Source organism: Neolamprologus brichardi, chromosome 16, assembly GCF_056152115.1.
Source record: "Neolamprologus brichardi isolate AB-2024 chromosome 16, ASM5615211v1, whole genome shotgun sequence".
Taxonomy (NCBI): domain Eukaryota; kingdom Metazoa; phylum Chordata; class Actinopteri; order Cichliformes; family Cichlidae; genus Neolamprologus; species Neolamprologus brichardi.
Window position 1 is genome coordinate 28701865 of NC_142119.1, and position 14370 is coordinate 28716234.

At 39.5% G+C, this 14370-nt stretch overlaps 1 protein-coding gene across 3 annotated transcripts in view; it reads left to right on the top strand.

Moving 5' to 3' along the window:
• The window catches only part of LOC102799165 (polyprenol dehydrogenase), a 55996-nt gene extending 44340 nt beyond the window's left edge, over nt 1-11656 (top strand). For 2 of the 3 annotated variants that reach the window (XM_087829797.1, XM_087829795.1), the window contains exons 5-7: nt 330-537; nt 1423-1630; nt 5924-11656. In XM_087829797.1, the coding sequence (XP_087685923.1) occupies nt 330-537; nt 1423-1630; nt 5924-6103 (596 nt within the window). In that variant the 3' untranslated portion in view covers nt 6104-11656. The remainder of the gene's footprint in view (nt 1-329; nt 538-1422; nt 1631-5923) is intronic. The other variant, XM_087829796.1, reaches the window with a different exon arrangement.
• The last annotated feature ends 2714 nt before the right edge of the window (nt 11657-14370 follow it).

The window sequence follows — 14370 nt, forward strand, 5'->3', positions numbered from 1 at the left end:
ACAGGTATGCTCTGCTGTCAGCTTTTTAAGAAATATAGCCTAAAGAGGGTGTTTGCTGCACAGTTCACATTTATGCATTAGTGAAACAGAAGCAGGTTGTTAAATGAAGAGCACACGCTGCTTTACAGAGACTAGTTAGAGAAATTACTGACTGATGTATGGGTTTCACTTTAACCTTTGCATTTTTTGTGTTTTATCTCTATTACTTTTATATGTAAAATGTTAAATTAGTCTTGTAGCGTTTGAATTAAATTCACATTTGAAATACTAAAATGCATTTTTTTGTGTATCAAATATTTGTGTGTGTTTGTGTGGATGCGTGTGTCAAGCGGGTGTTATGCTGGTTCCTGAGGGGCGTACGGAGGATGGATTTGAGCAGCACTTCGGTGTGAACTACCTGGGACACTTCCTTTTGACCTGGCTACTCCTGGATACACTGAAGGATTCTGGGAAATCGGGTCATGTCTCTCGTGTGGTCAACGTCTCATCCTCAGCTCACTGCATCGGACAGATCAGACTAAATGACCTGAATAGCCGGTAGGCACACACAAACACAAAGACGCACATGTCCAAAGACATGCATCTGATGCACACAGTACCTGAAGTTAATAACAAATAATAAACTAATAAATAGTTAAAATGATATATAGACTTTAAAAATGCTTGCTTCAAATGCAAACTGAGTCATTTCATGTAATTGCTATTGTCACAGTGGTCATTAATTTTTCACTTGAGTGTTTGGTGGTTATCAGCCATTTACTGTTGAGCCACAAAACTTATTTAATGATGTGTGACATTCACATTAAGCGCTTTATTAAAAAAGATAAAGTCAGTTCTTCGATATTCTTTAAGAAGAGCGGTGCACATCCTTGTGTATTGTGCTCACCTGCCTTCTTTATGCTGAGATCAGTATTACACATCTCCGTTTGGCACAAGTGGAAAACTGTTGGTTCCAGTTGGCTCAGTATCGCTCCAGCTCTCAACACTGCTGTCAAGATGTATTAACAGCCTGAATATCGTCATCATGTCGTTACATAGACATATTGGTGTTTAAAATCCAAGGTCTTAAACTCAAATGCTGATTTAACTCAGTATAGACTTCTTTTAGTCCAAAAGCATAGCATAACTTGAACAATACCCTTGTTAAGTTTCGGGGACATTATAAATATATTATGTTATTTAAATAATAATTTTAAGCTTCTATCATACTACACGCATTATATAGTTGAGGACAGAATTATTAATATTTTATTAATTAATTACATTTTTTTGTTTTGAGGAATTTAGTTTGTTAGCAAAGTGAATTAATATAATTTAATCCGATTTTTGGAAAAGCTGTGTTAAAAGTTTCTTACTTTAATAAGGGGCTTTTTCATAGGGAGGATAATAATTGACATTCTTTCTTGCTCTCTCTGTATTCAGCCAATCTTACTCCTCACATGCTGCTTACTGTCAGAGCAAGCTGGCCCAGGTGTTATTCAGTTTCCACCTCCACCAAGAGATGCAGAGTGGAGGTTTCCAAGTGAGTTCATGTGCCGTGGATCCCGGCATGGTGGATACCGCACTCTACCGCCACCTCTGGACACCCCTCCATCGGGCACAAAGTGTCATCGCTCGCCTGCTCTTCAGGGTAAAACACGGCTCTGCATTTTCTGTTGTGTCCCAACTGTAATATTCACCTTGTAGAGAAGTAGCACACAGATCAAATATAGTTGACATGTGCTTAAAGTAAATGCATTTTATACTGTTCACACTGTGTCACAGAATAATCCCAGTAATTGAGCTTCAAATTATTTTATTGTTAGAAGAATAGCTTGTAACAACAAGATAGCAACCCTGGATAATTTAAGTGTTTCCTCAACTCTTGAGTTGCAGTTTATTCAGCGTTGTGAGGTTTTGGAACTGGAAATCTCTAAAAGTTAAAACTGTTAGATGTGAACCTACAAACTTGACTGTGGGCACTCTACAGATTTTATTATGAGATGAAACACACACACACACACAGTCCATCCACCCTGCTGAAAATGGAAGTGCTACTAAAACTCCAGCCTCTTCACTTTGTGTTACATTTTCAAGCCTTCTTTGCATAACTTAAAGCACTGACCCCAGGCTGCTGTTAATGTCCCTGAGATTTAATGGAAGAAGATGTGTGTGCATGTTTGAGCCCCAAGCCACAGTCACATTTGCCTGTGAGCACAACCTTTGGAATAGTTTTGCCCCACATACAGTATGCAAACTTATTATCATGTGAAATAGTCCATGTAATTATTAACTAACACACACACTTTTATTTTGCCTTTTACAACACCTTTTTATTTTAAACTCGGGGATTAAAGTTGGATTTTGCCCTAAGATTGGGTGTAATGGTGCCACATCGGGAAAATACGTAGAAGCAGGTTGTTAAATGAAGAGCACAGAGTGATGTAGAAATGCGTCACTTTATTTCACCACTATTAGATTTTTCTTTGTGTAGATGCTGTGATCAACTGACAGGTGCTACTTTACTGCTCTTTGTTGATTTAGCCAATTTAACTTTGTGATATTCTGATCAGCATCACATCAGGTGTAGAGCCAATGTCTTATTTTAAAAAACACCCGTCTGAAACATCCGTCTCAGTGTTGCAAACTGTGTCTGTTGATATTTGTTGATCTGTTTGAAAAGTTGCATTTTAAATTATCTGCCACTGTTTATGCACAGTTCTCTTTTTTAGCACTAGTAGGATGCTTAGGTACCATGACAGCAATCTACACCATGAATTCATCCCAAGGAGGAAAAGGAAAATGGATGTTTTGAGGGTGTAGACAAACTGTCAGGTGTCATGATTTTCCTCTTATTTAACTATCTCCACTCCAAGTCAGTAGAGAGTATTTTATATAAAACTGATTTAATTAATAGCCCACTTTAACCCCTGCTTAAGCCATATCATTTAGTTGATTGCAGAGCCACATAACATTGAAAGAGGACAGCGTACTTGATCCTAAATCACAAAACAAAGTCAGATCCATGGAGGTCACAGAGGAAAGGAACCGTGGGTTATTTTCTAATAGGCATTTATTTAGTTGGAAGTCTTTTTGAAACAAGAGGAGGCGCCCCCTGCTGACTATTGAAAAAAATATACAGGTTTGAGTGGTCTTGAGCAATAGTTCTCTAGGCTTTCTGAAGGTTTTTCAGAGTTTTTCTTTGAACGCTGGCCAGACCTTATACCCACAGAAGAGGATTAGGGCCACCGGGGGGGAAAAAAAAAGTGGGCACATCTTTTTTTTTTCTTTTCCAGAATTGTGAGAGAAGTCAGTATTCTGGGAAAAAAGAATTCTGAGAAAAAAGACAGAATTGTGAGAAAAAAAGTCAGAATTCTAACTTTAATCTCACAATTCTGACTTTTTTCTCAGAATTCTGGTAGATAGACTATTAACAAATACTTTGCGTATTCACAAAAAATTCAGTTGCATATTAAAGAATGAAGATAGAGTTTGCAAATACTGACTTTTGAGTTCATTAGAATTGTGAAAAGTCTGTTTTTGCATTTTATACTGTATTTCCATCTTTCAGTAAATTGCTGTACCTATTTCCCATTTCCCATATTGAAAGTCAATGAACCTAGTACAATTTCTGAGAGTGTGGCACAATCAATATTCAGAGGAAGTAATAATGCCAACAAAAATGCAGCATCCATGAGAGTAAAGCAGTGAAGTGGTGAACAACAAAGCAATAGATGAGCTAGTATGAGAAGGTTCAGGTTCCTTTATTGATGCCCTTAGGTAGATTTCTTTTGCAGTTAAAAGAGCAGGCAACCCATCAACCAGACACTGGACACACTGGCTTCACATACAGAGTGAAAGAGAGCATTCTCCAGGCTTCAATAAAATCACAGCTTCAAACCCCCAAACTAATAAATACTATAAAAAGGCCAAAAAAATGTAATAAATTAATAAATACATTTAAATTAAGTGCACAATTTGCAATAGCTTTTCAGCTTTTTCCCTCTGGAAAAGCTAAAAATCCCACAGGGGATGGGAATCATCGTTTAAGAGCTGGCCATCCTTTGCAACTGTCTGGTATACATCGACTCTAAGCTAAGCTGCAATTTACCAATCAGCTGCCCTGACCAGTTTACAGTTTGACTCAGTTTGTTCCTGTTCTTCAAAGACAGGTCGCCACAACACCAAAGAAAAAGATAAAACTGACTCAATAAAAGATTTAAAAAAAATATTGTCATAATGGTCTTATCAATATGAAAGGAGGACCTTGAATGACCCTTTTTCAAGATTCGAGGTTTAAGAAATTTATTGTCATGTACACTGCAAAACACAATTGGTTACACAGAGTAATGAAATTCTTACTTTGCATGTTCCCTTCACACAACTAAAAAGACTAAAAACTAACTTAAAAGAAAGTAATAATAAGTAAGTAAAATAGTGCTTGTAGATGTGGTGTGCAAGTAGTTGCAACACTGTCACAGTGATAATATATACAGAGTATGCAATATTACGGTGTATATGTAAAGATACGTACAAAAATTGCAAATTTACAGGTTATTATGGCAGCACGGTGGCACGGTGGTTAGCACTGTTGCCGCACAGCAAGAAGGTCCTGAGTTCAATTCCAACATCAGGCCGGGGTCTTTCTGTGTGGAGTTTAAATGTTCTCTCCGTGTTTGCGTGGGTTCCCTCCGGGTACTCCGGCTTCCTCCCACCGTCCAAAGACATGCAGTTTGTGGGGACAGGTTAATTGGATAATCCAAATTGACACTAGGTGTGAATGTGTGAGTGCGAATGGTTGTCTGTCTCTATGTGTTGGCCCTGTGACAGACTGGCGACCTGTCAAGGGTGTACCCTGCCTCTCGCCCTATGACAGCTGGGATAGGCTCCAGTGCCCCCCGCGACCCTGAAAAGGAGAAGCGGAAGTGGATGGATGGATGGATGGACAGGTTATTATAAATGTACATATATATAATTTTTTTTGACACTGCTTCACAGTTTGTGTGAAAATTCAAGCTTGAATCAATAATAGTCCCCAGATATTTGTAGGGACACATTCCTTGGTTTGACCCTTAATGTTTGTGGAATCAGATGTGCTGGAATTCTTCCTGAAATCCGCAATTATTTTCTGGGTTTTAAATATGTTGAGCTGGAGATAACAATCTGCTCAATAGCATGTTTATGGCTGGTTTTCCTTTCCGTGTATGTAAAAGACTGACAATGACCGTGTCATCTGCATACTTTAAAATGGCCCTACGATCAAGCATCCAACTGCCATGGAAACCGTTGCCCCTCCCCCCAATCACAGTAGGAGGAGTACTAAAACTCCTACGTGGATGGAGAGACTTTTTAACTACAGACAGCAAAATGAATTATGAAGAACACGTTTTGCTTGCCAATACCCCCCTCCCCTTTTTTGTACTTATAAATTCAGCCCTTCAAGCAAAATGATAATTCATTTAGAAGAACAATTAAAATTGATGTTTGAAATTATTGCACAGTAGTACAGCATACACACATCACAGACAGCATTCACGTACTGTTATACACAAGTATGCAAGTGTGCTGTTAAAGCTTTCAGGTTGTGATCCTCTCTCTGCTCAGAAACCTGCTGCTGGTCTCACTGCTGACACTGAGATCATTGTTAAAATGCATCAACACCAGCGCTCTCAAGCGTACGCTCACCCATGAAAGCACACACACACACACACACACACACACACATATATGCACTTACCCTGAGTCTTCCTTTCAGTGATGCTAACACACAGTGACATTAGCCCTACTCTTTCATCCGTGTCCACACACACACTTAGGCACATTTTTTTGTCTTCGTAAAGATAGGTTGTTGTTGATCTTGTCATCCATTCCAGTTCTTTTCTTTATATATTTTATATGCAGGAGCTCTTTAAATTTTTAATTGTGTTTATGTGTTTGTCCCTAGACTCCTGAAGAGGGCGCTACCACTGTGCTCTCTGCTGCTCTGTCACCTGCTCTGGAGGGAGATTGTGGAGGAGGTTACTGGGCCAATGGGTGCAGGGAGATGACAACACGGCTGACCTTTGATCCCCAGCTGCAAGTGAGCCTATGGGAAATCAGCCTCCAGTTGCTGAACCTCCACTAGCATGAGACAAGGATGACCAACAGGACTAAACCCATTTGACAACATCAGATAAAAAAGACCCTATATTCAGGGCGGCCAGCCATTCTCTCCTCCCTTTTTTTTCATACTTCACATCAGGGCGTTGCTAGCAATTTGTTACGAGTGTCATAATCCAGTGCTGGACTGTGATTGGTTGTTTAGAGAGCAAAGATCTCTTTCTTTTAGGGGTTTTTTTTAGTTTTATTTTTTCTTTTCTTTTTTTCCAGACCTGCCAAAGAAGTGCTACAGGGGATGGAAGATGCTTTTTTTGCTTTTCACTGTGAGCAAGCAAACATATTTGCACACACACACAACCACACTCTAGGGTTGTAGCTATATGTCATTTTGCTGTCATGGATAGCAGGGAGTTGCTGTTGGCGCCATCTAGTCAGATATCAGTTAATGGCACCCACCAATGATATGATGAGTTTGATTCCTTGATCGCGTATCAGAGAATCAGTCATCTGCTATGATACAAACCTTACTTGGATTTTTCAATTAGTCCGGCCCACAATAACTAAATTCCTCTTGGAAGCTTTTTCACATCAACAAAAAATTCCAGTAAAATAATCCAAAAGCTTAATTTTGGCAACAAAATAACATATTGGTCAAACCCTAGCGTATGCGCACATACAGTACACACACATTTGTACACCACGACAATGATCTGATCCTGCCTTGCTGTGGCAAGGGAATGTGATGTCATCAGTTTGCGTTGACACATCACAGCAATTTCTCCGATCGTCTTGCCATCCGGCCTCTTTTACTGGGAGCACTTTGTTTTTACTGATTACTATTGAATCATCATGTTAACTGCTGGTTGTAGTTGCATAAGTAGATGTTTTTACAGAGGTGAATTTAGCTGTAAAGCTAAGAATCCATCATCGTCTCCTCTTTCCTCTCTCCGGCGCGCAGTAACCCAACAAAAGATGTTCCTTTTGACTGCTAGGGGGATTTGGGAAGAGGTTTAAAAAAAAAGTGAGATATTTCAGATAAAAGTAAGCCTAAATTCGGAATGATTCCCCTTCGACCCAAGAGTGATGAAACGTTTGGTTGTGTTGCTGTGAATTTTTATGTTGTTATTTCTAAAGCAGAATTTCCAGCTGTTTCTGGTTGTCTGCTCAAAAAAATGAGAAAAAAAAGGTTTGGGAACTGACCTCAAATTCATTTTGTCACCGTTTTCCTTTGTGATCTGTGCTAATCGCTTTTTTCTGTGTCTGTGATACGTGTGCATGTATTATGCACACAAGCTAAGAATTAACTCATGTATAGACCCAATTCATGCTGATGGATAGCACAACAATGGCTAACCCCGGAGGAACTGCAACGAGAAGGAATGCGAGAGAGGGGAAAGCACATTTTTCCAGCATTCAAACTGTGATTGGTTCCTCATTGCTGCTGCTACTGCCGCTTCCTCATTTGGCGCCGCTCCCAGTGCATTGTGGGATTGAGATTTCCCAGTTGTGAGAATCAAACTCCATCTGCTGAGCTGACACACACACAGACACTCACTCAGAAACATTGGAAGCAGTACATCCAGGCATAGGCTTATCCAAACAAGCGCACAGCAAATAAACACGTCTGTCTGTGATGCAGGAACATGCTCACACACTCTTACACACACATACAAAGACACACTTAATGCCATCTCCACTGTGATTAACATGTTTTAGCTGTGGGGATGAAAAATGTTATCTCAAATTAATTAAGTTTTGGCTAAAATCCTTAACCACAAGTCATCGCTGTAGTGTATGTGTACGTTGTTGCTTTGAATAAAGCCAGTTAGCATCCAGCATTCATTATGATCTGCCGCATGTGAAGCAATAGTATCACTGTGGTAGCTAATTCAGCCAGTGGCACAGAGTCAGACATGAAGAATAGGAACAAAGTGTAATGAAAGAAAATGCATAAAGGAAAAAGACATAAGCTTTAAGGCACTCATTGCTTACATGGTTAAATTTAATGTGATTCTCACTGTTTTGTCAAGCAGTTTAAGTATTTGTCTCAATTCAGAGACAGAAAAATCGTCCTTCAGAGAATTTGTAGGACAGACTGACCCCCGCTGCTGCCACCGCTAAATCAGACGACAGTCTAAATTTACAAGGGGAAAAAATAAAGGCGTATTTGCCCCGTCCTTGTCATCTTATAAAGTAATTTTTGGTTTATGTTATTCATAAGTGTGTTGGGCTTTTTGGTTCATGTGATATATCCACCGATGATGTGTCACCCTAACCCAAATATCTGCCTAATATCTTATGAATATTTGAATATATGAGTTGACAAAGATTGCAAAAATGCGCAGGAACCTGCACTTTGAAGGGAGGCATTATGCTAAAAAACCTTCTTTAAGATTCCCAGGACTTTGCGAGGATTCACAATCTCGTGGCAGTCGGCCCTATGAGTATCACAAATACTGACGGTATAATACTGAAGCCGTTACATTTGGAATTTATTAGTTTTGACTGATACATTTGGCTGAGATGAGGAAGCCATCTGTATTCATCTGGCTTCCAGGTATTCAGTATCTATTATTATCCCGTGCCAAGACAAATATGCTGAATTGTGGGAGAAAAATTTTGAGGGGATGAAAAAATGACAGAAAAAATAAAAGGAACGCCTCCCGGTCGTAGTTATTATGACTATCAGGGTGCGACACGGACTCTGATATGATGTGAAGGCACCATAACTCCAAGACAACTCATCAAAGTTTACATCCCATAAGAGAGGCTTATTCTGATTAGAAATTAAAATATAATTTTAAAGCAAACATCAAAGGTTTTTTTTTCTAGATTAGCAATTGTGTGAGAGCTGACTCTAAATACCAGCAATATTGCTCAGTCTTTTGAGTGTTGTATTGTTTTTCAGGCTGCTTGGAAACAGTTTATTGCCTCAGTGCTTCCTTTGTTTGACTGTGTGGTTGCCTTTGGCCACTGTAAGGTACTGATTAAATAGCAAACAGCCAAACCTAGTACATATCTATACATCTATATATCTCTCTATACATAGATACATAGATATAAAATGCACATGCTTCCGTTCACACAAATAAAAACACCAGCCTATCCACTCAGTGGCGCTCATTGAAAGAATTCAAGGCTACAATATGACATACATCCTGTCAAAGAGCTACCGTGTTTTTCTCAGTCCAGCTGCTAAAGTAGATGTATATTTAGCTGGAAAGGGCGAGTGGGGGAATGTCACAGACTCTCCCTTCTATCTCAGCACAAGGTTTTCCAAAGACGAAAGGAGGAAACGCGCACGGATCTGTCTCAGTGTGCTTATTGTGTCGACGTGCAGAAGTGACTGCTAAATTATCACTGATTACCCGGTTATATACGGTATTTAGCGTCCTCCTGAAGCATTCTACACAGACACGACAACACAGTGAACTTTCTGAACTCGATCTGCAAATATAGAAAAAGAACAACAACTCCAGTAACTGTCTGTGATATTATCTGTGTGTTATTTATTCGTATATGATCGTTTCAAAGCGTTGGAGGAGACCAGTGAAGACATTTGTAGATTAAAAATAGCCATTCCTCTGAACAACCTGGGATCACATTTATATTAAATGTTCCAGTCCCAAGTTCTGCAAAATCTTAAATGTGTATATTTGCACCGGTGTGAAAAAGTGTTTTTTCTCTTGCTGATTTCCAATGTTTTTGTATGTTTGTCACACTTAAATGTTTTAGATAATCAAACAAATTTAAATATTAGACAAAGTTAACACAAGTAAACACAAAAGGCAGTTTCCTAATGAAAGTGTTTTATTATTAAAGGGGAAAAATTTCACACCTACATGGCCCTCTGTGAAAAAGTGATTGCCCCCTAAACATAATAACCATTAGCAGCAGCAATCTACAGTCAAACGTTTGCGATAACGGGTAACGAGTATTTTACAACGCTGTGGAGGAATTTTGAATTTTGATGAATCTTTGCAGAACATTTGTAGTTCAAGCACAAACTGCTTTTTTAAGGTCAGGCCGCAGCATCTCAATCAGATTCAGTCAGGGCTTTGACTGGGCCCCTCCGAAGTATTCGTTTTGTCTTTCTTAGGCTATTCAGAGGTGGAGCTGGTGTGTTTTGGATCATTGTCCTGCTGCAGAACCCGTTTATGTTCCTTTTCCTCAGGAGTGGTTTTTGTCTTGGAACTCTATGCAGACCCAGCGAGTCATGACCACTGACTTTAACTGAGGCAAGTGAGGTCTGCAGTTCTTTGGTTCTTGTTCCGGGTTCTTTTGTGACCTCCTGGATGGTGTAACTGTGGTAGGCTGGCCACTCCTGGGAAATCCCCCCCAGTTCCAGGTTTTCTCCAGGTGTGGATAATGGCTCTTGTCAGACAGGTTCTATTTCTTGATTCACCAGGTCTGGCAGTAAATAAGCCTTAGTCTAGCAGTGAAACTACCCTCAACTTTGTAAAACGTGGTTAATTACAGCTAAATCGTGATTTAACAAGGTGGGGCAATCACGTTTTCACACAGGACCTTGTAGGCAATAATCTTAATAATAAACACCTTCATTTAGAAACTACATTTTGTGTTTACTTGTATCATCTTGGGCGGGCAGGGATAGCTCAGTAGGTAGATTGGTGGCCCCATGATCGGAAGGTTGAGGATTCGAATCCACTGAACGGCTATCCTGAGCAAGGTACCGTCCCTACACACTGCTCCCTGAGCACCCAGTGCCTGCCCACTGCTTCACTGAGTGAATGGGTTAAATGCAGAGAGGAATTTCCCCATGGAGATCAATAAAGTATACATTATTATTATTATCTTGGTCTAATATTTCAATTTGTTTGATGATCTGAAACATTTAAGTGTGATGAACATACCAAAAAATCAGAAAGCAGGCCCTTTTTCACACCACTGTATATGAAGTGATATAAAGATGTAAACAGGGGGTAAAACCAGATGAACTGAGTCCTTACTCTGGTACTATTCCAGTTAAAAGAAGCCACATTCTAGTGTCGTTTAACCTTTATTGCATACACCCCTAAACTGTTTTCTCCTTTGTTGTGAGAGCGACCTTTCAATTGAGCCCCTGGAGGCTGCAAATCGAAGACATTTCCCACCTCAAATCCATTGTAAACATTCAGTGCACCTGGGCCCCCTGAGTTTTTATTGAAATGTGTGGAATGTTTTATTTTTATCATTATTTCGTTGTTGTTGAGATGAACATCTTATTGCTTTTGCTGTGCCTAAAAAAGAAATCTCCCTCACCGATGTGTTAACTGTGAATCTTTTTCATGTAGAAATTAACCCGTAGAACTTGTGATACCGTCTTGTCCTGTGCATTGATAAGATTTCTCTCTCTCTCTCTCTCTGGAGTGATTGGAGTGGAGGTGAAGAATGTTTGTGTATGAATGACTGTGCGTGCGTGCGCGTGTGTCTCTAGATAAGGATGTTGATGTCTATGATCTTTTTTTTCTTTTTTCTTTTCATTTTTTTCTTTTTTTTTTTTGGTCAATTATTGTGACATTCCAGCAGCTGCCGTCACCTTTTCTATTATCCAAAGCCTCTCAATAAACATATCATTGTGCCATTTGCTCTCCATCCTTCTTCCCAGTGTGTGAGTGAGAAACCGTCAGTCTGATGTTGCTCGACATGAGACAGCGAGCCTCGAGCACTGTCTGAACTTTTGAGACATTCTCAGATCCATCAGTGAAACGTACACACACACACACACAAACACACACGCACGGCCATTTTTCCATTACAACAGAGGACATTACATTCACTTAATTTTTTTTTCTTTAGACTTACAGTGCCTGCCTGATCTTAACTTTAATCTCACGTTTACCCTAAAATTGAATGATTTTTAGAGCCTCACAGTATAAATAGGTTTTTTGCAACCACAGTGAAAACAATGCAAGTTCTCACGTTTATTTCTTCCTATTACCTACTAGTAAGCAGTAGTAAGCCAATGACTCTTATATAGCATTAATTTGGCACATTACTATCCAAAGCAACCTAAAGTTACAGTCTGTGTGATTTCAGAGTGGTTTTCTGCTTCATGTCTTGCGCCCTCTATTCTAAACTATGGTAAAAATGAGCAAAATTCAGATGAAGAGCAACATGTGATATTACACATTATTTACAATATTTAACAGCAAAGCCAAAAATCAGATGCAGTGTCTGGAAATTAAGTACAGCCTATGATTCAGTAGACACAGAACCACTTTAAGCTGCACTTTATCAGTCTCTTACAACACCGTTGAGGCATTTTCGCCCACTCTTCTTTACAATGTTGTTTCAACTCGTAGAGGTCTGCAAGCATTTTCTTCAGGGTCACCACATCATTTCATTGGGGTCAAGGTCTGGACTTTGGCAACACTGGGAGCTCCTCCTTCCTTCCAGTCTTTTACTAATTTTACTGCCACGAAGTTTAACATTTAACATCCAATCTGAGGCCGGTACAGTCTGAGATGTAGCTTGGGCTTTTTATACTCTTTTTTTTTTTTTCTTTTCCTTTTTTTGTAGTTTCTCTGAGCATTTCATGGTCAGAGTTTAGAGTGAATTTGCTGAAATGTCCACTCCTGGCAAGATAGGCAGCTGTCTTGAATGCCTTCCACTTGTGAATAATCTTTCACACAGTAGGATGATGGATTTCAAATTGTTTAGAAATGGCTTCATAACCTTTCCCAGATTGGACAGCAACAATTGTCTCTCTAAGACCACTGCTGAAGTCTTTCCCTCTACGGCACTTTTGTCACACTTTCTGATGCAATCATGTGGTTTTCATTACACTCTTATTTCCAATGGATGCAGCAACAGTCTACTTTAGTGTGCAACCTGCTTCTTGCTCAGAACTTTGAAAACAACAATTTATTTATTTATTTTTGTTGTTGTTTGTTTGTAGGAGAACCTGCATCTGATATTTTTTTAATACACTCAGGTTGTTTTCAGATGCTTCTGTGGAGAATTGGCCTCCTTTGAAATTTTTCGAATTAAATTAATGAAAGTACAAACAATGTTACAGAAATATTAACTAGAGACAGCCTCAGTTCACCTTTAGTTTGCCAATAATAAAACAAAGTCAGTGACGTGCTGGTATTAATGGTGGTAAAAAGAACTGAGGGTTCAAAGAGAATATATACGTCAGTGCACACAGCAGACTGGAGACCTTCAGACAACATAAACCTCTTCTGAAGTTTTTATGTGAAGAACTGCAATTTAGGCTTTCACCATCACGCCACTTCATAGCTGAATGCTCTGGTACGATCAGTACTTTGAATTTGCAACCTGCAATCTGTGAGTCAAGCTAACCTCAGCAGGTCCTTGGTTATTTGTGGTTATTTGTGGGTTATGATAAACGTATACCTTTTAATATGAACCCTGCAAAAACTATTTCAAATTAATTAGTTAATCAATAACTTAGCACCCACAAAACCATGAGGAAAAGTCAAGAATCCCTTTTGCCACTGATCCTGCCTAAATATATTCATATATTGTAAACCCAGTAAAAGTGTGACATCTGTCTGCGTGCGCATGTGACAACAGACTTTCAATTAGAGGAGGCACCGAAGAGCAGGTGTTTTCTTGCCTTAAAGAAAAGTAAGAAGAATCAAAGGTAAATCAAACCCCCAGCACGTTTGACAGCGCATCTGGATGGCAGGAGAGGAGAGTTACATCATGTATATGTCTATTTCTTAGAATTACTATCTGACACAGCTCTCTGTACTACCAGCACACATATAGCATGTCTGCGCTTAATTGAGTGCTGTCTGAGTTCACTCGAGCAGAAAACGGAAAGAAAGAGTAACCTAAAATGGCAAAATGGCCATCCTCATTTATGTCAAGGTAATTGGCGCTCGTACTGGAGAGATTATGGTTTCTAACAATGAGTATAATCCACAGCATCATAAACACGCTTAATAGCTTCATATTGAACCACTGAGTGTCAGCGCTCCCAGCATAAAAGTCCTTATGGAATAACTAATGAGCTCATTGCATGCAAATGCTTAACTTAGTAAGTGTCTAATAACTCTTCATTTATGTGATTACCTCCAAATAACTGAGAAGACACTATTGCTCATATTCAGGTCGGAACAGGTTGGCACACTTTGTTTGTGCAGACGCCTCAGATTCCTCAAATATCTCTGGGAGCACAGTCATAGGTTTTGCTCTGAGTCCACAAAACACGTGTAGACTGGCCTGGTGAACTCCCATGCCTCCTCAGTCATCTGGGAGACTGTGAAAACCTTGCCCACTGTTCCATGGCCAAGATGGAGCCTGCATATTTCTCCTCTA